We start from the raw sequence: 25,437 nt of genomic DNA on the forward strand, positions 1-25,437 counted from the left end.
TTCTAATTCTTTGTCAAAAAGACTAATTCTCAGAAGGACAACTTCTTCCCTAATGCAGATTTTGAACTTATACCTATATATCACTTCAGCATGTTATACAATTACAAATATAAATATGCAAAAACTGAATATTATAAAAGGTATAAAGCAGGGAGAAAGACTAACATTATCAATATAGAGGCCCAAATTGTGAAAATATGAAAGATTAACATAAGCATTATGGATATTTTCAGTTAACTTAAATATTGAGGGGCCAAGTCCAAAACCTATACAAGCCTTAGCTACTGGTCTCCTGCTTGTTAATCTTTTCCCCCATTAAGTCATGCAAATCAAGTCAAATCTTCTAACCTTGTATTCTTTTGAGTGATAATTAACCAATTGGACAGTTAAGATTGTGTTGATATTTTTTGAAACATTGATACATGTATTTGCCAACTAGTGTATCTAAAGTATAGATCATATATATATAAAAGTCTAAATTGAAAAAAACGTTCAAACCTATGATTGCGTTGGATAAAAACCGCAATTTTTATACGTGTGCATGCAAAACAAATTTCTTGGTAGAAGGGTCTAAATACAGCACAAACAACATTTTCAAAAAGACCAAAAAGTGAAAAAGTATATTTTTACAAAACGCATTTGACTAGTATATTTCATTCAAAATCAATGGGCCATCTAGGGGAAACATGAAATTATTACAATAAACAAGAAAACAAGTACAACAGAACAAATTCAACGGATGTTCTTAAACCCTGCTGACTGCCATGGTGATTGCCAAATAAACGGATCACCAGATGTAACAAAACTGATCTTAATTATTAATTTAATACCAAACAGAAAACAATAAACTTGCGGAAAAGATGGTATACCGCAAACATGAGGTGCAAAAATTTGTACACCATATCCGGATTTCGACAGTTAATGTCTTCAGTGATGTTAGGAATCGAAACGGTATTTGGAAGACCATTTGATTTACCTCAATTTAGGATAGACTCTTGAATTTTATAGAGTCGAAATAGGATGAACGGATTATATAAACCCGAATGCAAATATAGTACAAGCCCAAACGAAAAAATATAAACAAGTCTAAATTGAAAACAACGTTCAAACCTATGATTGCGTTGGATAAAAACAGCAATTTTTATACGTGTGCTTGCAAAACAAATTTCTTGGTAGAGGGGTCTAATTACAGCACAAACAACATTTTCCAAATGACCACAAAAGTGAAAAAGTATATTTTAACAAAACGCATTTGACTAGTATATTTCATTCAAAATCAATGGGCCATCTAGGGGAAACATGAAATTATTACAATAAACAAGAAAACAAGTACAACAGAACAAATTCAACAATTCTGAGGGAAAGAATTTGTGATACATTTATCCGGGTCTGAGTGGGATTTACAGCATACTAGAGAATAATGGGCCAATTCTGGAGGAAAAGGGGCAGAAAAAATAAAAGAATAGAGAAAAGTAGGCCCCAAAAATAAATAGAGAATAATATATGGTGCTAAATTTTAAAGAATAGTGACTAACAGGCAAAAAAATAAAGAACCGAAAAAAAATGACATAAATGTTAAAGAATACAGAAATGAAGGATCCCTCTCTAGCATGTGATTTCTAGACTCTTATTTATCTTTAAAAAAATAAACTTCATTGATGAATGCTGTACAGTGACCTATAATCATTATTGCTTAGGGAGCAACCATTTAACTCCAAGGGGGGTTATGGTTTTTTGTCTGAGTCAGAATTTTTTTTTAGTTTTTGACGCTATCAATCAAATTATTTTTTTACACTATAAGGTATGGTGAAAATCTGGATCCAGAATATTTTTTTTGTCATCTGCTTGACCACAATATTTTTTTTCATCAAATTGGGGATCAGAATATTTTTTTAGGAAAAAATCATAACCTCCCCCCCTTTTTGAAGTTAAATGGTCGTTCCCTAATATTCACAATATTTGAATATCCTATCTGGATAGTTGTATCATTGGAAATCTGACCACAACTCCTTATTTTTATATTGACATATAAATGAAAGAATCTGACTTTAACTTCATACAGTAAATATCATAAACTATCAGTGCCTTACAATGCTAGATATGAACACGAAAATTTCAAAATGCGCTGATGAAATATGTTTTCTGGACCCCTCCCTCTTTTGTCATCCACATATGAAAATAGCGATACGCTTATTAAATAGTGCTGAAAACACAAACAAATACAGTTGAAGGTGAAAGTGAATAAAAAATGAAAATATATCATAAGGGCAGAGAAACAGCAGCTCAATTTAATAATTAAAAGGAAAAATTGGCGCTCTCAGTTAACAAAGGGGAGTAATTCGATTGGAACATTGAAAGTCAATTGAGCATTTTCACGATTCAGTCATAAAAACGATTAGAACAAGGGCATACTGGCCTCTAAGGTCGATTTTTTTTGTTTTCCCAGAAATTACACTGCGCTAACATATGGCAAAGAATACAGATAATCAGAGTAGTGACATACATGTACCAGAAACAGCGAAAAAGGCACAAAATGTGAAATGATGGACCTTTTAATCTGTTTTTCTATGCCATATCTTTAAGAACAACACTTTGCCATGATTTTTTAATGAAATTTAGATCATAAGCTATTCATAGGTGTCTTTGATTATACATTTACACATCAGCATGCCCTTGTTCTATTTAGATTTATTTGTCATTATTTTGCTTTCTATTTCGGGTAGTCACGTGACTTTTTCCCTGGGTCTAAATATAGATTTAGATTTTTTTTTCAAAGAACTACATCTAATGTCTTTATACACACCGACTATATTATGATTAGAGACAACTTCTTATTTACTGGACACTCAATGTGAAAACACTGCATTTTTGTTCATTTTCAAGTGGCGAACAACCTTAACATCACTGCGTATTTTGTTTTAACTATCAAAGGCAATGATAAACCCTGGAATATATAGATATCAAGTCAGTACCATATTGGTACCGAAAAACTATGGTACGATGTCATTAATGTCTCCTTTCATTACATTGAAAATAATGTATGCTCTGCTTACTTTTTAAAAGAAACACTAGGAGAAAATTGTAATGGCCATAAACCTACATGTATATTGTCAAAACAAGGCGGAATGGCTAATAAAAACTATGATTTATGGAAATGTATTTGTTTATCTGGTTCTTAAGTGTTTCTCGTTTTTAGACCGTTGGTTTTCCTGTTTGAATTGTTTCACACTAGTCATTTTGGGGTCCTTTATAGCTTGCTGTTCAGTGTGAGCCAAGGCTCGGTGTTGAAGGCCGTATTTGACCTATAATTGTTTACTTTTTACACATTGCGACTTGGATGGAAAGTTGTCTCATTGGCACTTATACCACATCTTCTTATTTCTATACATATCAAATGCATTTTAACTTCAAAACAAAGATTTTTGTTTCATGCATGCAAGTTCCTTGTGTAACAACATGGCGACCACAATTATGCAAAAGGTACCGGTAGATAACCCTATATCATATTCATACTAGTACTGTAATAATGGTCATTTGAGAACATTTGTTATCTTTATATTTTCTTTTCTTTTTATTAATTTATTTCCAATGTAAAAGGAATACAACATGCTGTTTCATCCGTTTTTTCAATTTTTTTTTATTAAGATAGTTCACATAGTATAAGTTGAAGTCTGCATTGTCATTTTCTTAATTTTATAAATACAACCAAATATTTATATATACTTACTGTAAACAATTACATTGATTTTATTCTGTTCTTCCATTCTACATGCATTGAAATGATGTAATGCCTGCACCCATGTCATCCATCTGTGTAAGGCAGATAAATAACTAACACATCTGTCCACAGTTGTGTTACCAAGTCCAAAACAGTTGGTAATAAAGCATTCGTAAGTTCCTGTATCATCATCAGAAATATTTTTTATTGTTAGGGATGTCTTAGAATCTATGTATTTGTCAATATGTAAATTAATATCCTTCCCATCTTTCTGCCACCTAAGAGATCTGATTGGAAGAAGAGACTTGATTTCACACAAAATGGTAAAATTATCCTCTTCAATCACATGGTAAATTTTAGGTGTGCAATGTTCTGTATAAATGATCCTGTCATTCTCTGATATTCCACTAGTCTGGATAACTTGTGGTTTGACTGGAATAAAAAATAACATTAAAATATACATACATAATTAAGGTCTTTCCCAAAGTGGGAAAGACCTTATTGTTTTTCTAATGTTTTTTTTGAAGGTCTTTCCCTATGTGGGAACGACCTTATTACTAATTTTTTTTCTTAGGTCATTTTTCTTATTTTTTCTTCCAACATTTTTTTGTCATGGCCTCCCCCCGTTTCTATTGAGGTTATCATGACCATCGATAGACCTCATCATAAACCTATGTGAACCAATTTAAAAACGGGGACAACAATCACAAAATCAAAATACATTTTTTTACACGGTTAAATTTAGCATATTAAAAAAATCAAGACATTGATTTAACCCTATTGAAATTGAAAAAGAAAAGCAATATATTCAAAGTATGAGAAAAGTAATGTTTCTGGCCCCTTTTTCCTAAACAGTTAGGGCCTTAACCCCCAAAATCAATCCCAACCTTCCTTTTGAGGTTTGGAACCTTGTGGTAAAATTTCATAGAGTTCCATACACTTATACTCAAGTTATTGTCCTGAAACATGAACATTCTTCTTTTTGGCCCCTCATTCCTAAAGAGTAAAGACAATAACCCCCAAAATCAATCTCAACCTTCCATTTGTGGAATGGAACCTTGTGGTACAATTTCAAAGAGATCCAAACAACTTATACTCAAGTTTTTGTCTGGAAACCAAATGTCTTTGGACGACGACGATGATGACGTCAAAACATTATACGACCGCAAGAAATTTTAAATTTTGCGATCATATAAAAATGATTACTATTTTAATACCTTCAATTATAGGTCAATATCAAGGTCATGAGAAAATTTCACCTGGATCGTCAAAGGGTACTATAACCTTGACCAAGCAGTCCTGAGTTGAATGGTGGTAGTCTCATGACTCTTCAACTTCCGGTTCTCAAGTTCGGTATTGCATCATATATTTAATTATTCATTGTGCCCGTGATGAGCTATGGAATTGCCGCAATTTTTTTTTTTTCTTTTATGTACGGTGTTCCGCAGATCATATTACAAATAGCAGATTTGTGATATCTGTCGTCGTTTTAGAGATGTTGCGGTTTGAAATTTAGTGAGGAGGGGCATATATTTCTGAAACAACAACAGCTAGTCACCTGAAATTTTTAGAAATTGAGGGAGAGTTTGACATGGTTTTATGTTTGACTAAATACCAATAAAATGCTCCGCAGGGCGCAGCTTGATACGACCGCAGAGGTCGAACCCTGAACAGTTGGGGCAAGTATGGACACAACATTCAAGCTTGATACAGCTCTGAATTTGGATTGTGATTAAATATTTGACACAGCATAGGTTTCTTACACAGAATGAATGTGGTCTAAGAACTTAAAAATTTTAAATTGGACATTCACCTATTATGGTCCAATATCCAAAATCTAAATACATGGTTAGATTCAGCATATCAAAGAACCCCAAGAATTCAATTTTTGATGAAATCAAACAAAGTTTAATTTTGGACCCTTTTGATCTCAATGTGGACAAAAATGATAACAGGGCCCAAAAATCAAAAATCTAAATACATGGTTAGATTCAGCATATCAAAGAACCCCATATATTCAATTTTTGTTGAAATCAAACAATGTTTAATTTTGGACCCCTATTTGGACCAACTTGAAAACTGGGCCCATAATCAAAAATCTAAATACATGTTTAGATTCAGCATATCAAAGAACCCTAAAAATTCAATTTTTGTTAAAATCAAACTAAGTTTAATTATGGACCCTTTGGACCTTTATGTAGACCAATTTGAAAACGGAACCAAAAATTAAGAATCTAAATACACGGTTAGATTCGGCATATCAAAGAACCCCAATAATTCAATTTTTGATGAAATCAAACAAAGTTAAATTTTGGACCCTTAGGACTTCAATGTGGACCAATTTAAAAACTCGGCCCAAAATCCAAAAACTTAATACACGGTTAGATTCAGCATATTACAGAACCCCATATATTCAATTTTTGTTGAAATCAAACAAAGTTTAATTTTGGACCCCGATTTGGACCAACTTGAAAACTGGGCCCATAATCAAAAATCTAAATACATGGTTAGATTCAGCATATCAAAGAACCCCATATATTCAATTTTTGTTGAAATCAAACAAAGTTTAATTTTGGACCCCGATTTGGACCAACTTGAAAACTGGGCCCATAATCAAAAATCTAAATACATGGTTAGATTCAGCATATCAAAGAACCCCATATATTCAATTTTTGATGAAATCAAACAAAGTTTAATTTTGGACCCTTTTGATCTCAATGTGGACAAAAATGATAACAGGGCCCAAAAATCAAAAATCTAAATACATGGTTAGATTCAGCATATCAAAGCACCCCATATATTCAATTTTTGTTGAAATCAAACAAAGTTTAATTTTGGACCCCGATTTGGACCAACTTGAAAACTGGGCCCATAATCAAAAATCTAAATACATGTTTAGATTCAGCATATCAAAGAACCCTAAAAATTCAATTTTTGTTAAAATCAAACTAAGTTTAATTTGGACCCTTTGGACCTTTATGTAGACCAATTTGAAAACGGAACCAAAAATTAAGAATCTAAATACACGGTTAGATTCGGCATATCAAAGAACCCCAATAATTCATTTTTTGATGAAATCAAACAAAGTTAAATTTTGGACCCTTAGGACTTCAATGTGGACCAATTTAAAAACTCGGCCCAAAATCCAAAAACTTAATACACAGTTAGATACAGCATATTACAGAACCCCATATATTCAATTTTTGTTGAAATCAAACAAAGTTTAATTTTGGACCCCGATTTGGACCAACTTGAAAACTGGGCCCATAATCAAAAATCTAAATACATGGTTAGATTCAGCATATCAAAGAACCCCATATATTCAATTTTTGTTGAAATCAAACAAAGTTTAATTTTGGACCCCGATTTGGACCAACTTGAAAACTGGGCCCATAATCAAAAATCTAAATACATGGTTAGATTCAGCATATCAAAGAACCCCATATATTCAATTTTTGATGAAATCAAACAAAGTTTAATTTTGGACCCTTTTGATCTCAATGTGGACAAGGTTGATAACGGGGCCCAACAATCAAAAATCTAAATACATGGTTAGATTCAGCATATCAAAGAACCCCATATATTCAATTATTGTTGAAATCAAACAAAGTTTAATTTTGGACCCCGATTTGGACCAACTTGAAAACTGGGCCCATAATCAAAAATCTAAATACATGGTTAGATTCAGCATATCAAAGAACCCCATATATTCAATTTTTGTTGAAATCAAACTAAGTTTAATTTTGGACCCTTTGGACTTTAATGTAGACCAATTTGAAAACAGAACCAAAAATTAAGAATCTAAATACACGGTTAGATTCGGCATATCAAAGAACCCCAATAATTCAATTTTTGATGAAATCAAACAAAGTTAAATTTTGGACCCTTTGGACCTCAATGTGGACCAATTTAAAAACGGGGCCCAAAATCCAAAAACTTAATACACGGTTAGATTCAGCATATTAAAGAACCCCAAGAATTAAAGAATAAAACCCCATTGAAATTGATCAAGAAATAAGCAATTTATACGAAGTATCTTCTTTTGCACAATACTGTGCAATTGACAATTTCTTGCTATTGCGCAATATTGTGCTATTGGATATTTCTTGCTATTGCGCAATACTGTGCAATTGAAGATTTCTTGCTATTGCGCAATACTGTGCAATTGAAGATTTCTTGCTATTGTGCAATACTGTGCAATTGAAAATTTCTTGCTATTGCACAATACTTATTATATAATAATTTACACATCCTGTTTGGTGTGTATCTCCTACCATATCATTATTATTTGCTTTTAAATATAAATCAGAAATAACCAACTTAAAATGGAAAATTTTAAAAGAAAAAAAAAAGGAAAAAAAGAAAAAAAAAAGAAAAAAAAAATCCCCCCCCCAAATTTTTTGAACCCCCTTATGATTCATCACCCCCAAACTCAATCTCAGCCTTTGTGGTATGGTACCTTGCAGTACAATTTCAGAGAGATCCATACACTTGAACACAAGTTATTGTCTGGAAACTAGAAAAATGCTTATTTTTGGCCCCTTTTTGGCCCCCAATTCCTAAACGTTTCGGGCAATTACCCCCAAACTCAATTCCAGCTTTCCCTTTGTGATATGGAACCTTGTAGTACAATTTCAGAAATATCCAAACACTTACACACAAGTTATTGTCATGAAACTAGAAAAATGCTTGTTTTTTTGCCCCTTTTTTGGCCCCTAATTCCTAACATTTTGAGGCAATTACCCCCAAAATCAATTACAGCCTTCCGTTTGTGATATGGAACCTTGTGGTACAATGTCAGAGAGATCCATACACTTACACACAAGTTATTGTCTGGAAGTTACAAAAATGCTTATTGTTGGCCCCTTTTTGGCCCCTAATTCCTTAACTGTTGGTACCATAACCCCCAAAATCAATCCCAACCTTCCTTTCATGGTATTGAACCTTATGGTAAAATTTCATGGAGATCCATTCACTTAAACTAAAGTTAGAGTGCGAAAACCAATGTGTCTTCGGACGACGCCGGACGACGACAACGACGACAACGACGCCAACGTCATACCAATATACGACCAAAAAATTTTCAATTTTTGCGGTCGTATAAAAACGTTTGATGAAAAAAAAAAAAAAAAAAAAAAAAAAATAGCAATTTGAAATTTTCATGTTTCACATTGACTTTGTTAGTTTCATAAGATCTATTTATAAAATTCATATTGCATCATTTTTTTTTGGATTTTCCAAATGGGGTCATGTAACATTAAAGGGAAAATTCGCGATTTTTTACTTTTCATCTTATTATGTTCATAATACCATAAAAAACATATTTACCAAGTTTTATCTGGATATGAACACTAATAAAGAAGAAAATTGGGAATTAATAATTTAATTTATTCCAACTTCCTGACTTATGTGACGTAGTTTAAGTCTTTTTGCATGCCGGGAGTGAATAAATCTCATTGTAAGTCTTGTTCGTTAATCATCTAATAACGCGATTTAAAGCGCATCGACGACTTTTGGCGTAGCTATTAACCAACTAATAATTAAGAAAGTAAAGTGATCAGCTGTGCAACTTTCAAAATTAAAATGTACGATTTATATTTAAAGGATTTCTGATATGATTATAGTAATAAAAGTAAATCATACAATAGAATTATTTTAATGATTTTTTTTTTCGACAGATATTTTGAACAAACATATATAACTGATATTATTTTACATTATGTTTGTATTCTCACCTGAAGGCTTTTACTTCAGTCTAGCAAACATTTCCCACTAGTACTGTGTAAATACAATGTGTATTGTACTGTGACACTTAGTGACTACCTGTTGAATGCGTGGTTAAATTCAAGGTAATTAAAAGATTAGCATTCTGTAACTCTATTCTTTTGATCTTCACGCAGTGAATTTTAGCCAACACGGTTCACCGTTACAGGTGTGAACAACATTTCGTATGAATGATATAAACATTATTTATTTGGGGAGGAATATGGTGGCAAAATACCTGAATCGCCGTTATATACATGTATATCTTTTATATTTTGCGTAAGCTTAATTTTAAAATAGATAGGTGAGTATTTTGTTGTAACATCGAAATTCTGAATTACTTTCAATCAAATAATTTTATAAATAAAAATGGCCCACGAAAAACGAGCGTATAAACCAAACACTGTACTTACTTTTTCAAATTATCATGGGTATTTCCCTTGAATATTTCAATGTTTAGAGAAAATTATCGCGGTTACATGATTAATATAGCTTGGTCCGTCCACAGCGATCTACATTTACCTAATCGGGAATGCCCTTATTAAAATATTTAAAATCTCACAACGTATACATACTTGAGCTATTTGACCAACGATGTTTAAAAAAAATAACAGAATCAATCTAACGTCAACTTTCCTTTTTTGAATGGAGACAGACCGGCAGAATTAATTTTCAATGTGCTTTATATCGTGTACCTTTGCAAGACTTATCATTCATTCATAAACCCACTCTATACCAGAGACATATAGATTGACAAGAATACACCTAAAGCGGACAAGCAGTATATTCTTTAAGTTTCTGTGATTTAATACCAAGAAAGAAAAAAATCCCAAAATTAATTTGATACTTTGATACTCAATATTTTTCCTGAAAAATATTCACATCCTTGTTTGGTCTGAAAATAAGATAAGAATTTGGTATACAGAACATGCAGAAGTGTGAATGTCATAAAACCTTGTTATATCAGAAACCATTATAAATGTGAACCTGTATACGTAAGACCTCATTGGACGTCACCTAATACACAAGTAGCTCTGTTATACCCTGAAATGTCAAGGTAAATCACTACCGATACAGAATGTACCAATGCAAAGAAAATTCTGATGATTGTGAAGCATGACCATTCATGATTTTAGAGGAGTCTTAGGTGGAAATTGCCGGTACGATTTAAATTCTGACTAAATTTTTTCTCTCAAATTACATCACTGAACTTAAAAAAAAAGAAACCTACGCCCAAGATCAGAATTCTTCATGTAAATTCATAAATACAACTTTCTTATTAAATATTTTGTAACTTTCGATATACTTCACCTCCAACCACCGCCCCCTCCCAACCTTGGAACAGTATATCTATCATTACAATGTTTGTGTACCTGCCCAAATCAAAAAAAAAGAAGAAAAAAGAAAGAGATGAACGGTAAGTCACATCAGATTCAAATATTTATATGGTTGATTGTCGTTAACTAGAGATGTATAGTTACATGTCTCTGCGTTAACTTATAAGAATGACAGGAAAGTATATACTTGAAATAGATTTATGATGAATAATATGCAACTGCAGCACCCCTTTTTATCAAAGTGTACATGCATGTATTTTAATGACTGTCCGTTATTTCGATTAAGAATGACAATTGTACGTGAAATTCAATAGTTGCCAGTGAGACTTTTTTTTACCAGATATGCGACTTTTCGTATTTATATTTTCTCTTATATTACTCTCATTTAATATTTTATGCATAAGTGCAATATTAGAATGGTTTACCCCCCCTCCCTTTTAAGCTAACTAAATAAATTAATCAACCCTCTAGCTGACCAGACGTTAATACATCTACTATCAGTCTATTCGGAGTGAAGTTTCTTTATTTCTTCAAATAAGCTTTTTGGGGATCATTAGTGTACGTCCAGTGGCATATATATTACATGCAAGTCGGAACAGGAAAATTGACATGAGGTACTAGCGATATAATAGAACCATGTTCACATTACTACATTATTATACATAATACACAACCATTGAGATGATGACGACTTTCTTAAACTGTTCAAAATAATCTAATTGAAATAAAAAACTGTGATTTTACTATGTGCATAACTTCGATGAACCAAAGCAAGTTAGATATCGACCTGTATTTAAATCAGATTGGTTTTGGATGTTTCTCTCGTATATTCAATATACATGTATATATTCTAAATTGCGACTATCTATAGTTCCGTAACCTTCTATCTAGGCGTATAATCCAATGACCGACAATGACCGACAAGTGCGTACATTTTGTTAAATCAATATTTGTACGTTTCAAAATGCATATATATCACTTTGAACTTTTAAACTAATTTCCATTAAAATTTCTTGTTTCAAAAACAGTTTTAAAACAACAGACCATAGTACTAGTTATTCAAAAAAAAATTATCTATTATAATCTTTTTTTGTGTCCCGGGAAACTGTTTAGGCTTTCCTTGTCGGGTAAAACAACTGTACGCTTGACAAGATATCGACACTCAATTACGTCTACGGTAGGTTACTGCTTGTTTTGGTCCTTTGTGGTTTATAGATATATCGTGGTTTCTATTCAGGGATGATGTCAAAATGGCAGCATGCGGAGAAGTGATACTCTAAATTTAAAATCGATGGTGATCTCTTATCTAGCAGAATTAAACTTTAATATTTATGAATTTGAGGTTTTTTATACATAATCAACATAATATCAATTTTTCATTTTTTTGCGAAGTATCCCTTTAAGTGCAAAAAGTTCTGAGATGGTGAGATTGTTGCATATCAAATATAAGTCTATAAAGCGTACATTTCAAAAAACAAATGTATGTCTACCAAAAAAGGGTTGGATGGGTCATTGAGTGCAAAAATGAATTGTCTTTGGAAGTAAGGTTGTCACATATCAAATAAAATGCTCTGCTAGGTGCAGCTGGATACGACCGCAGAGGTCGACCCCTGAATAGTTGGGGCAAGTATGTACACTACATTTAAGCTCGATACAGCTCTGAATTTGGATTGTGATTAAATATTTGACACATCATAGGTTTCTGTCACAGAACGAATGTGGTCAAAGAACTGAAAAATATGAAATTGGATTTTACCTATTAGGGTCCAATATCCAAAATTTAAATACACAGTTATATTTAGCATATCCAAGTACACCAAGAATTTAAATCAGTTATTTAATAATGGACCATAATATCTTAGTAAACCAAGAATTTAATTTATTTATTTGTTAATGGACAATATTAGCTAAGTTATTAAAGAGGTTTGCTTCATAAAAAATTTATATATATATATAAAACATTCTGAAAATTAATTAATACAGAATAACAAACAAACCTACCACGAAGCTCTTAAAAAAATTTACAAAAAGAAAGAAAAAAAAACAATTTCGAAAATATCATTCATAGTGTATTTAAAAAATCTATAAAACTTACCTCTTTTCAAAATATCTTATAATAAAAGAACAGAGTTCCAATGTCCCCCACGTTGCACATATTTTATCTATCCAAAAACAAGGGCAATAACTAAAAAAAGCACTTTTTTTTTGTTCTTTAAAACTTTTAATATCTTAGAGAAATGAAGGCTTCACAGCAAATGCAATATGATTTCCAATAAAATTAATATTTCCAAGGGGCATAACTCGTTAAAAATATTTGATCAGCCCTTTTTTTTAGAAAGTGTCAAAGACATTGCTGATATAAACCTATAATATAAATTTCATAAAATTCTGGCAATAATTGTACACATGAGAATGCTGACAATGCAATTTTCCATGTAATCCATATTTCCAAGGGGCATAATTCTTTTACAACTAATTGATCGGCACTGATTTTTGAACTCGTCAAAGACATTGATGATATAAACCTATAATATTGATTTTATAAAAAATCTGGCAAGAATTGTACACATTAGAGCGCTCATAAGGCAATTTTCCATATAATTAATCTTTCCAAGGGACATTACTCTTTTAGAAATTATTGATCGTCACTGATTTTCGAGCTTGTCAAAGACATTGCTAATATAAACCTATCATTTAAGTTTCATAAAATTCTGCCAAGAATTGTACACATGAGAGAGCTAACAATGCAACTTTCCATATATTTAATGTTTCCAAGGGACATAACTCTTTTAAAAATAATTGATCGGCACTGATTTTGAACTCGTCAAAGTTATTTATTGTTTCAACCAAATTACTGATAATTGTGACTTAAAAAGACCTTAACTATTAACTTATGTCAGATGATTATGACACTGATTTTACAAGTGAAATAAAATCTGGTTGCATTTTTTATACATATTTTATTTTTAGTCTTTTCTTTGAGTGCACACACTGAAATGTCTCGTCTGTCTTATTTATCATTGAATTTATGTTGAAAGTCTGTAACATGAAGGTTTTATTACAGTATCGCATAAACTAAACATTATCAATGTTCTATGATAATGAGGTCATGGTCAGATGAACCAGGCCAGACAGACATGTACACCTTACAATCATTCCATACACCAAATATAGTTGACCTGTTGCATATAGCATCTGAAAAACTGACAAAATTACGAAAACTTATCATTAACCAATAAAGCATGAAAATGAGCTCCAGGTCAGATAATACCTGTCAGACAGACATGTACACCTTACAATTGTCTCATACACCAAACATAGCTGACCTATTGCTATAAGTATATGGAAAACCAACCAAAACACAAAAACCTAACATTGACCAATGAACCATGAAAATTAGGTCAAGGTCAGATGATACCGGCTAGACCGACATGTAAACCTTACATTCATTCGTGTGGGCGTTGCAAGGAACCCATATACCAAATATAGTTATCCTACTACTCATAATAAGTGAGAAATTCACTTAACAAAATCAAAGCATCGTCGATGTTGTGATCCAGCCATATTCAATGCTAGTCTGATATTCATTCTGACCATACTTTTTTTCAACATTTGTTTCTCTTTTCATTTCCAATCTTACTGTAAAATTTCTATGTTATTGTCCAAAGGGAGGGAATTCGCAATATTGATGCAAATATTGATAGATATTTTAGACTGTCAGATTTTTTTTTTATAAATATTTGCAATCTAATGGTATTGACAGGAATAGAAAAGGAAATCTTCAAACAAGTAATATATATTTTTAATATGCCATTTATAGTAACTGGCTTAATAATTTCCAGAAAGAGGCCTTGGAAATGCACTTTCTCAACAACAAAAAATTTTTAAAAAATAATAACTATTTTTTATCTAAATTGGTGTTCATTCTTCACTAAGAAAAAATACATTTCCTGTATTCAAATTTAAATGTACAAATACCTAATGCTGAGATATTTCCAATTACTGTCAAATAGCAATATAATGGGATATAAATGTAGAACAAACAAATAAATTTTATTGCAGAAAATGCTCAGGTAAGAGTTATGCAATTTTGTTTTTTGTTTCAACCAAATTTCTGATAATTGTAACTAATTAATTAGAACTTGATTATTGACTTATGTCAGATGATAATGACACTGTTTTTACAACAGTACAAGTGAAATAAAATTTGCTTGCATTTTTTATACATATTTTTTACAATGTTTGTCTTTTCTTTGAAAAAAAAACACATCTGAATAATCATTCAGCTAGCTAGCAAAATTAACAGAAAATTTTAATGTAGTGTAGATAAAAATAAATAATACATTTGTAGGTTTACTATTGAGGTCAAGAATGTGTGTATTCAGTTAGGTGTGTAATAAATTGTGTCTATTTAATTATGTAACAGGTCAAGAGATATTAACTGTGGTGAATTAAGACTGGGGTTGTTTCCAATTAATACTTACACCTTTGAGTGTAATTATTTGAAAATCATGACAGTTGATAATCATACTGACCCTTACTTGCCTATGGAAAGAATTGGAGTAATACAATTTAAAAAAAAGTGTGGGAATCAACTTAGATATATAAATACACATGTTGACCTAAATTTCGTTGAACAATAATTTACACCAGCATAAGATACTAATATGATACTTTCAAAATTCTTATCGACTGATTCAATTGATGTACAAATACTTTTTTCAAATTAATTCCTAAATAGTAAATCATTATAAATTTTGATTTACAAAGGAACTATATGCAAGTGTATATCTAAAATAAAAGGGTTGTTCGACCAATCTTTTCTTAATTTAAGGGCAAATAACATGTCAAAAGTTGGCAGTTGATGATTATAATGGTGTAGAAAGATTCTGCAAGTCATAAGAACACATAATTAGTTTCAAGATATGTCTTCAACTTAGTATTCTGCACCATCTCCGAAAACAGAGTGATCGCATAGATCCAGCATGGCTGAATCAAAAATAATAACTATTTTTTATCTTAATTGGTGCTCATTCTTCAAATTTAATTGTACAAATACCTAATGCTGAGATATTTCCAATTACTGTTAAATAGCAATATGGTCCAAGGACACAGTTATTGTCCTTTGGTTTTCGTTGTCTACGAATATAGTCCCTAGTATGAACAGTGTATAACTTGCATATTTTTTTATACACTTTCCCAATTTATTTCTTTATATTTTATGCATGAAATATTAAGTAAGGGGATGAAATTAAATGTTAAAAAAATTTGGGTGCTGAATCTTTATGTTAAGTAGTGATTTGGTCCAGTTAAAAAAGGTCAAAAATTAGAATGTCTGAAGCTGTCAAACTGAATTTTAGCCCCCCTTAACACAGAATTGTCAATATTTTGATTAGAGCTGGTAGAAGTTTCTATAATTTTGATATTATTTGTATCAATAGTAGTACACTACACTGTTAAAATCTTTTTGAGATAGAGCAGGTGCGATTTTTTTTAATTTGAATTTATTGTCTAAAAGAAATGCACTACGAAATAACTGTGTTCTCGGGCCTAAGAGATGAATTCCGTAAATGTAGATATTGTACTTTGGCAACTTTCCTGAATGGTTTGCTGGTTTCGATTTGTCAAACTCAATAAAAGTAAAGGATTTACATCTTTGTTTGACAGAAATTCTGTTAAAATGTCCCATTTTGCCATTATACGGCTAAAATAAGCATTTTAAAGCAGTTTCCATTTTATGCCTAAGAGCCATGCTGACTTTCTATCTGACAGCTTTTTATGTTCCTGATATTTGTGTTTCTATGCTTAAATCAAATTTAATTAACCATTTGTGAACTCTGAATCTAAAGAAAAGTAGATTATCACAGAAAAAATGTGCAGAATATTTGTATTGAAGTCCCTGGTTAAACGGCCTGTTTGATGTATGTGAAATGTGAAGAGTTTTGTACATAAAATCTGTAGTCCATCACAAATATTTCACTAAATCTGTAAAAAAAAAAACACTTTACAATGATCAGTACACCCTATTCATTTCATATGCTACCATAATTTTCTTCTTTAGGATAGCAAGTGGTTCAAATATATGCCAATTGAGACTAAAACTACATGCAAGTTTTCCATTGAAAAGTGAAAAACTGGTCATCAGACCATACTGTCTGCAAAAAAAAGTTGAATTCAAGAGTCCTTTTGCAATTAGACTTCTTGTATCATGACATCTCAGCATAGAAATGAGCAAAAAGTAACAAATTTCCATTTCTTATAGCCTCTGTGTGCATTTTTATATGTAAATATGGGCTACTGCCTAAATCGACTCTAAATAGTTCTCAGTCTTACATGGCCTAAGACCATTTCATACTCATGTGGTATGCTTTTTGTAACTTTTCTTTACATTTAAAGTACATTTTATATATATGGAAGAATAATGTATGGTTAAAAAACTTCAAAAACTTCAAATTGGTTGAAAAAAATGCATGTTTATGTAAGGCTTCCCTTAATTCGAAAATCTCTATTTTCAGGCACAGGCTCATATAAATTTGACAATTGAATAGCTGTAATAGATCTGATAAATCAAATGAGTGTTCCGTTGCTTTAATACTAATTATATTATATTCAAGAGTATTTAAAAAGCAAATTTTTGCAATATTTAAATTTTTTAGGCTGAAATCTTGACAGTTGAAAATATTTGATTTAAACGTCAAAAATAAATATCCAAATATCAATATTAAAATGGCCCTAGTTTCTATAATATAGATTCTATGGCCATGAAACTTGGCCAACTATCTTATAATTTCCTAAGCTTAGGTCATGCAAAGTTTTAATAAAATTGGTCAAGTCTTTCTATCCTATTAGGTCCAAGGACACAGTTATCGTCCTTTGGTTTTCGTTGTCTACGAATATAGTCCCTAGTATGAACAGTGTATAACTTGCATTTTTTTTTATACACTTTCCCAATTCATTTCTTGATATTTTATGCATGAAATATTAAGGGGATGAAATTAAATGCTAAAAAAATTTGGGTGCTGAATCTTTATGTTAAGTAGTGATTTGGTCCAGTTAAAAAAGGTCAAAAATTAGAATGTCTGAAGCTCTAGTCAAACTGAATTTTAGCCCCCCTTAACACAGAATTGTCAATATTTTGAGTTAGAGCTGGTAGAAGTTTCTATAATTTTGATATTTTTTGTATCAATAGTAGTACACTACACTGTAAAAATCTTTTTGAGATAGAGCAGGTGCGATTTTTTTAATTTGAATTTATTGTCTAAAAGAAATGCACTACGAAATAACTGTGTTCTCGGGCCATAGAATGGGATATAAATGTAGAACAAACCAATAAATTTTATTGCAGAAAATGCTCAGGTAAGAGTTAAGCAATTTTGTTTATTGTTTCAACCAAATTTCTGATAATTGTAACTAATTAATTAGATCTTGATTATTGACTTATGTCCGATGATAATGACACTGATTTTACAAGTGAAATAAAATTTGCTTGCATTTTTTATACATATTTTTAAATTTTTTGTCTTTTCTTTGAAAAAAAACCATGTCCGATTAATCATTCAGCTAGCTAGCAAAATTAACAGAATATTTGAATGTAGTGTAGATCAAAATAAATAATACATTTGTAGGTTTACTATTGAGGTCAAGAATGTGTGTATTCAGTTAGGTGTGTAATAAATTGTGCCTATTTAATCATGTAACAGGTCATGAGATATCAAATGTGCTGAATTAAGACTGGGGTTGTTTCCAATTAATACTTACACCTTTGAGTGTAATTATTTGAAAATCATGACAGTTTATAATCATACTGACTCTTACTTGCCTATGGAAAGAATTGGAGTAATACCATTTCAAATAAAATGCTACGCTGGGGCGCAGCTTGATACGACCGCAGAGGTCGAACCCTGAACAGTTGGGGCAAGTATGGACACAACATTCAAGCTTGATACAGCACTGAATTTGGATTGTAATTAAATATTTGACACAGCATAGGTTTCTGACACAGAATGAAAGTGGTCTAAGAACTTAAAAATTTTTAATTTACTTATTCAAACCATATCATTATTATTTGCTTTTATATATAAATCAGAAATAACCAATTTAAAATGGTAAATTTTAAAGAAAAAAAAGGAAAAAAAAAATCCCCCCCAAATTTTTTGAACCCCCTTATGATTCATCACCCCCAAACTAAATCCCAGCCTTCCCTTTGTGGTATGGTACCTTGCAGCACAATTTCAGAGAGATCCATACACTTGAACACAAGTTATTGTCTGGAAACTAGAAAAATGCTTGTTTTTTGGCCCCTTTTTGGCCCCAAATTCCTAAACGTTTAGGGCAATTACCCCCAAACTCAAACCCAGCTTTCCTTTTGTGGTATGGAACCTTGCAGTACAATTTCATAAAGATCCATACACTTACACACAATTTATTGTCCTGAAACTAAATAAAATGCTCCGCAGGGCGCAGCTTGATACGACCGCAGAGGTCGAACCCTGAACAGTTGGGGCAAGTATGGACACAACATTCAAGCTTGATACAGCTCTGAATTTGGATTGTGATTAAATATTTGACACAGCATAGGTTTCTGACACAGAATGAATGTGGTCTAAGAACTTAAAAATTTTGAATTGGACATTCACCTATTATGGTCCAATATCCAAAATCTAAAAACATGGTTAGATTCAGCATATCAAAGAACCCCAAGAATTCAATTTTTGATGAAATCAAACAAAGTTTAATTTTGGACCCTTTTGACCTCAATGTGGACAAAGTTGATAACGGGGCCCAAAAATCAAAAATCTAAATACATGGTTAGATTCAGCATATCAAAGAACCCTAAAAATTCAATTTTTGTTAAAATCAAACTAAGTTTAATTTTGGACCCTTTGGACCTCAATGTAGACCAATTTGAAAACGGAACCAAAAATTAAGAATCTAAATACACTGTTAGATTCGGCATATCAAAGAACCCCAATAATTCAATTTTTGATGAAATCAAACAAAGTTAAATCTTGGACCCTTTGGACCTCAATGTGGACCAATTTAAAAACGGGGCCCAAAATCCAAAAACTTAATACACGGTTAGATTCAGCATATTAAAGACCCCAAGAATTCAAGAATAAAACCCCATTGAAATTGATCAAGAAATAAGCAATTTATACGAAGTATCTTCTTTTGCACAATACTGTGCAATTGAATATTTCTTGCTATTGCGCAATACTGTACAATTGACAATTTCTTGCTATTGCCCAATATTGTGCTATTGAATATTTCTTGCTATTGCGCAATACTGTGCAATTGAAGATTTCTTGCTATTGCGCAATACTGTGCAATTGAAGATTTCTTGCTATTGTGCAATACTGTGCAATTGAAAATTTCTTGCTATTGCACAATACTTATTATATAATAATTTACACATCCTGTTTGGTGTGTATCTCCTACCATATCATTATAATTTGCATTTAAATATAAATCAGAAATAACCAACTTAAAATGGAAAATTTTAAAAGAAAAAAAAAAGGAAAAAAAGAAAAAAAAAGAAAACCCCCCCCCCCCCCCCAAATTCTTTGAACCCCCTTATAATTCATCACCCCCAAACTCAATCCCAGCCTTCCCTTTGTGGTATGGTACCTTGCAGTACAATTTCAGAGAGATCCATACACTTGAACACAAGTTATTGTCTGGAAACTAGAAAAATGCTTATTTTTGGCCCCTTTTTGGCCCCCAATTCCTAAACGTTTCAGGCAATTACCCCCAAACTCAATTCCAGCTTTCCCTTTGTGATATGGAACCTTGTAGTACAATTTCAGAAATATCCAAACACTTACACACAAGTTATTGTCATGAAACTAGAAAAATGCTTGTTTTTTTCCCCTTTTTTGGCCCCTAATTCCTACAATTTTGGGGCAATTACCCCCAAAATTAATTACAGCTTTCCCTTTGTGATATGGAACCTTGTGGTACAATGTCAGAGAGATCCATACACTTACACACAAGTTATTGTCTGGAAGTTACAAAAATGCTTATTTTTGGCCCCTAATTCCTTAACTGTTGGTACCATAACCCCCAAAATCAATCCCAACCTTCCTTTCGTGGTATTGAACCTTATGGTAAAATTTCATCGAGATCCATTCACTTAAACTAAAGTTAGAGTGCGAAAACCAATGTGTCTTCGGACGACGCCGGACAACGACGACGACGCCAATGTCATACCAATATACGACCAAAAAATTTTTAATTTTTGCGGTCGTATAAAAACATGGTTAGATTCAGCATATCAAAGAACCCCAAGAATTCAATTTTTGATGAAATCAAACAAAGTTAAATTTTGGACCCTTTTGACCTCAATGTGGACAAAGTTGATAACGGGGCCCAAAAATCAAAAATCTAAATACATGGTTAGATTCAGCATATCAAAGAACCCCATATATTAAATTTTTGTTGAAATCAAACAAAGTTTAATTTTGGACCCCGATTTGGACCAACTTGAAAACTGGGCCCATAATCAAAAATCTAAATACATGTTTAGATTCAGCATATCAAAGAACCCTAAAAATTCAATTTTTGTTAAAATCAAACTAAGTTTAATTTTGGACCCTTTGGACCTCAATGTAGACCAATTTGAAAACGGAACCAAAAATTAAGAATCTAAATACACTGTTAGATTCGGCATATCAAAGAACCCCAATAATTCAATTTTTGATGAAATCAAACAAAGTTAAATTTTGGACCCTTTGGACCTCAATGTGGACCAATTTAAAAACGGGGCCCAAAATCCAAAAACTTAATACACGGTTAGATTCAGCATATTAAAGACCCCAAGAATTCAAGAATAAAACCCCATTGAAATTGATCAAGAAATAAGCAATTTATACGAAGTATCTTCTTTTGCACAATACTGTGCAATTGAATATTTCTTGCTATTGCGCAATACTGTACAATTGACAATTTCTTGCTATTGCGCAATATTGTGCTATTGAATATTTCTTGCTATTGCGCAATACTGTGCAATTGAAGATTTCTTGCTATTGCGCAATACTTTGCAATTGAAGATTTCTTGCTATTGTGTAATACTGTGCAATTGAAAATTTCTTGCTATTGCACAATACTTATTATATAATAATTTACACATCCTGTTTGGTGTGTATCTCCTACCATATCATTATAATTTGCTTTTAAATATAAATCAGAAATAACCAACTTAAAATGGAAAATTTTAAAAGAAAAAAAAAAGGAAAAAAAGAAAAAAAAAAAAAAAAAAAAATCCCCCCCCCCCCAAATTCTTTGAACCCCCTTATAATTCATCACCCCCAAACTCAATCCCAGCCTTCCCTTTGTGGTATGGTACCTTGCAGTACAATTTCAGAGAGATCCATACACTTGAACACAAGTTATTGTCTGGAAACTAGAAAAATGCTTATTTTTGGCCCCTTTTTGGCCCCCAATTCCTAAACGTTTCAGGCAATTACCCCCAAACTCAATTCCAGCTTTCCCTTTGTGATATGGAACCTTGTAGTACAATTTCAGAAATATCCAAACACTTACACACAAGTTATTGTCATGAAACTAGAAAAATGCTTGTTTTTTTCCCCTTTTTTGGCCCCTAATTCCTACAATTTTGAGGCAATTACCCCCAAAATCAATTACAGCCTTCCCTTTGTGATATGGAACCTTGTGGTACAATGTCAGAGAGATCCATACACTTACACACAAGTTATTGTCTGGAAGTTACAAAAATGCTTATTTTTGGCCCCTTTTTGGCCCCTTATTCCTTAACTGTTGGTACCATAACCCCCAAAATCAATCCCAACCTTCCTTTCGTGGTATTGAACCTGATGGTAAAATTTTATGGAGATCCATTCACTTAAACTAAAGTTAGAGTGCGAAAACCATTGTGTCTTCGGACAACGCCAGACGACGACGACGCCAACGTCATACCAATATACGACCAAAAATTTTTTAATTTTTGTGGTCGTATAAAAATGCTTGTTTTTTTGCCCTTTTATGGCCCCTAATTACTAAAATTTTGAGGGAATTACCCCCAAAATCAATCCCAGCCTTCCCTTTGTGGTATGGTACCTTGCAGTACAATTTCAGAGAGATCCATACACTTGAACACAAGTTATTGTCTGGAAACTAGAAAATGCTTGTTTTTTGGCCCCAAATTCCTAAACGTTTAGGGCAATTACCCCCAAACTCAAACCCAGCTTTCCCTTTGTGATATGGAACCTTGCAGTACAATTTCATAAAGATCCATACACTTACACACAAGTTATTGTCCTGAAACTAGAAAAATGCTTGTTTTTTTGCCCTTTTATGGCCCCTAATTACTAAAATTTTGAGGCAATTACCCCCAAAATCAATCCCAGCCTTCCCTTTGTGATATGGTACCTTGCAGTACAATTTCAGAAAGATCCATAAACTTGAACACAAGTTATCGTCTGAAAACTAGAAAAATGCTTATTTTTGGCCCCTTTTTGGCCCCTAATTCCTAAACTTTTTGGGCAATTACCCCGAAACTCAATTCCAGCTTTCCCTGTGTGATATGGAACCTTGTAGTACAATTTCATAAAGATCCATACACTTACACACAAGTTATTGTCATGAAACTAGAAAAATGCTTGTTTTTTGCCCCTTTTTGGCCCCTAATTTCTTAAATTTGGAGGCAATTACCCCCAAAATCAATCCCAGCCTTCCCTTTGTGATATGGAACCTTGTGATACAATTTCAGAGAGATCCATAGACTTACACACAAGTTATTGTCATGAAACTAGAAAAATGCTTGTTTTTTGCCCCTTTTTGGCCCCTAATTCCTAAAATTTGGAGGCAATTACCCCCAAAATAAATCCCAGCATTCCCTTTGTGATATGGAACCTTGTGGTACAATGTCAGAGAGATCCATACACTTACACACAAGTTATGTCTGGAAGTTACAAAAATGCTTATTTTTGGCCCCTAATTCCTTAACTGTTGCTACCATAACCCCCAAAATCAATCCCAACCTTCCTTTTGTGGTATTGAACCTTATGGAAAAATATCATTGAGATCCATTCACTTAAACTAAAGTTAGAGTGCGAAAACTAATGTGTCTTCGGACGACGACGATGATGATGACGACGACGACGACGCCAACGTCATACCAATATACGACCACAAAATTTTTTTTACGGTCGTATAAAAAGTATGGGAATCAACTTAAGATATATTAACACACATGTTGACCTAAATTTCATAGAACAAAAACTTACACAAGCATAAGATAATAATATAATACTTTCAAAATTGTTATCAACTGATTCAACTGATGTAAAAATACTTTTTCAATTCATTTCATAAATAGTAAATCATTATAAATTTTGATTTACAAAGGAACTATATGCAAGTGTATATCTAAATAAAAGGGTTGTTCGACCAATCTTTTCTTAATTTAAGGGCAAATAACATGTCAAAAGTTGGCAGTTGATGATTATAATGGTGTAGAAAGTTTCTGCAAGTCATAAAAACACATAATTAGTTTCATGACATGTCTTCTACTTAGTATTCTGCACCATCTCCAAAAACAGAGTGATCGCATAGATCCAGCATGGCTGAATCAAAAACTGTAATTCTTTTTCAAGCAGTCGCTGAACCATGAAAATGAGGTCAAGGACAATGGACATATGACAGATGGAAACTTCGTAACATTAGGTATCTGCATACAAGGTATGAAGCATCCAGGTCTTCTACCTTCTGAAATATATAGCTTTACACAAATAGTGTACGCTGCCGCCACCGACGGATATTAATAAAAGTCGCAGGCGAGACAAAAAAACCAGATCTTATTAATCAGTCAGCTTTCACACAAAATTAACAGAATAATTTTATGTAGTGTTATTCAAAATAAATAATAGGTATACTATTCAGGTCAAGATTTTGTGTATTCAGTTAGATGTGTAATAAATTGAATACACAAATTCTTGACCTCAATACCAGTATGATTATCAACTGTCATGATATAACTGTGGTCAGTTAAGACTGCATTAGAATGGAGTTGATTCCAATTAATACTTACATCTTTGAGTGTAATTGTTTGAAAACCATGACAGTTGATAATCTACTTGTATTTGTATCAATACTCTTATTTGCCTAATGAAAGAATGGGAAAAATAGCATTTCAAAAAAGTATGGGAATCAACTCTGATATCAATACACATCTTGAACCAAATTTTATTCAATGGCTTACACGAACATAAGATACTGATAAAACACTTTCATAATTCTTATCAACTGCTTAAATTTGATAAATCACTTTTTCACATTAATTTATAAATGGCAATTTAATATCAATTTTGATTTACAAAGGAACTATATGTAAGTGTATATCTAAAATAAAGAAGTTGTTCGCCCAACCTTTTCTTAATTTAAGGACAAATAACATATTAAATAATGGCAGTTGATGATTAAAATGGTGTGTAAAGTTTCTGCAAGTCATAGAAACACAAAATTATTTTCATAGTGTGTCTTCAACTTAGAATTTTGCACCATCTCCAAATCCGGATTGATCACATAGATCCAGCATGGCTGAATCAAAAATTATATGCTTAGATTCAGCCATGTTAAGAACCCCAAGAATTCAATTTTTGT

General features: G+C 32.1%; 1 protein-coding gene and 1 long non-coding RNA gene across 2 annotated transcripts in view; one reads left to right on the plus strand and one right to left on the minus strand.

Annotated features, from left to right (window-relative positions):
* Positions 1 to 4,146, minus strand: part of LOC127698451 (uncharacterized) — a 59,015-nt gene extending 54,869 nt beyond the window's left edge. The window contains exon 1 of the mRNA XM_052201903.1: positions 3,728 to 4,146. Coding sequence (XP_052057863.1) covers positions 3,728 to 3,806 — 79 coding nt within the window. The 5' untranslated portion in view covers positions 3,807 to 4,146. The remainder of the gene's footprint in view (positions 1 to 3,727) is intronic.
* Positions 4,147 to 14,491: 10,345 nt separating this feature from the next.
* On the plus strand, positions 14,492 to 18,323 carry LOC127698537 (uncharacterized). Its single transcript, XR_007980875.1, has 2 exons — positions 14,492 to 14,891; positions 18,175 to 18,323. It is a non-coding gene; the product is annotated as an uncharacterized LOC127698537 (long non-coding RNA).
* Positions 18,324 to 25,437: the final 7,114 nt, after the last annotated feature.

Source organism: Mytilus californianus, unplaced genomic scaffold, assembly GCF_021869535.1.
Source record: "Mytilus californianus isolate M0D057914Y unplaced genomic scaffold, xbMytCali1.0.p SCAF_4, whole genome shotgun sequence".
Classification (NCBI taxonomy): Eukaryota; Metazoa; Mollusca; class Bivalvia; order Mytilida; family Mytilidae; genus Mytilus; species Mytilus californianus.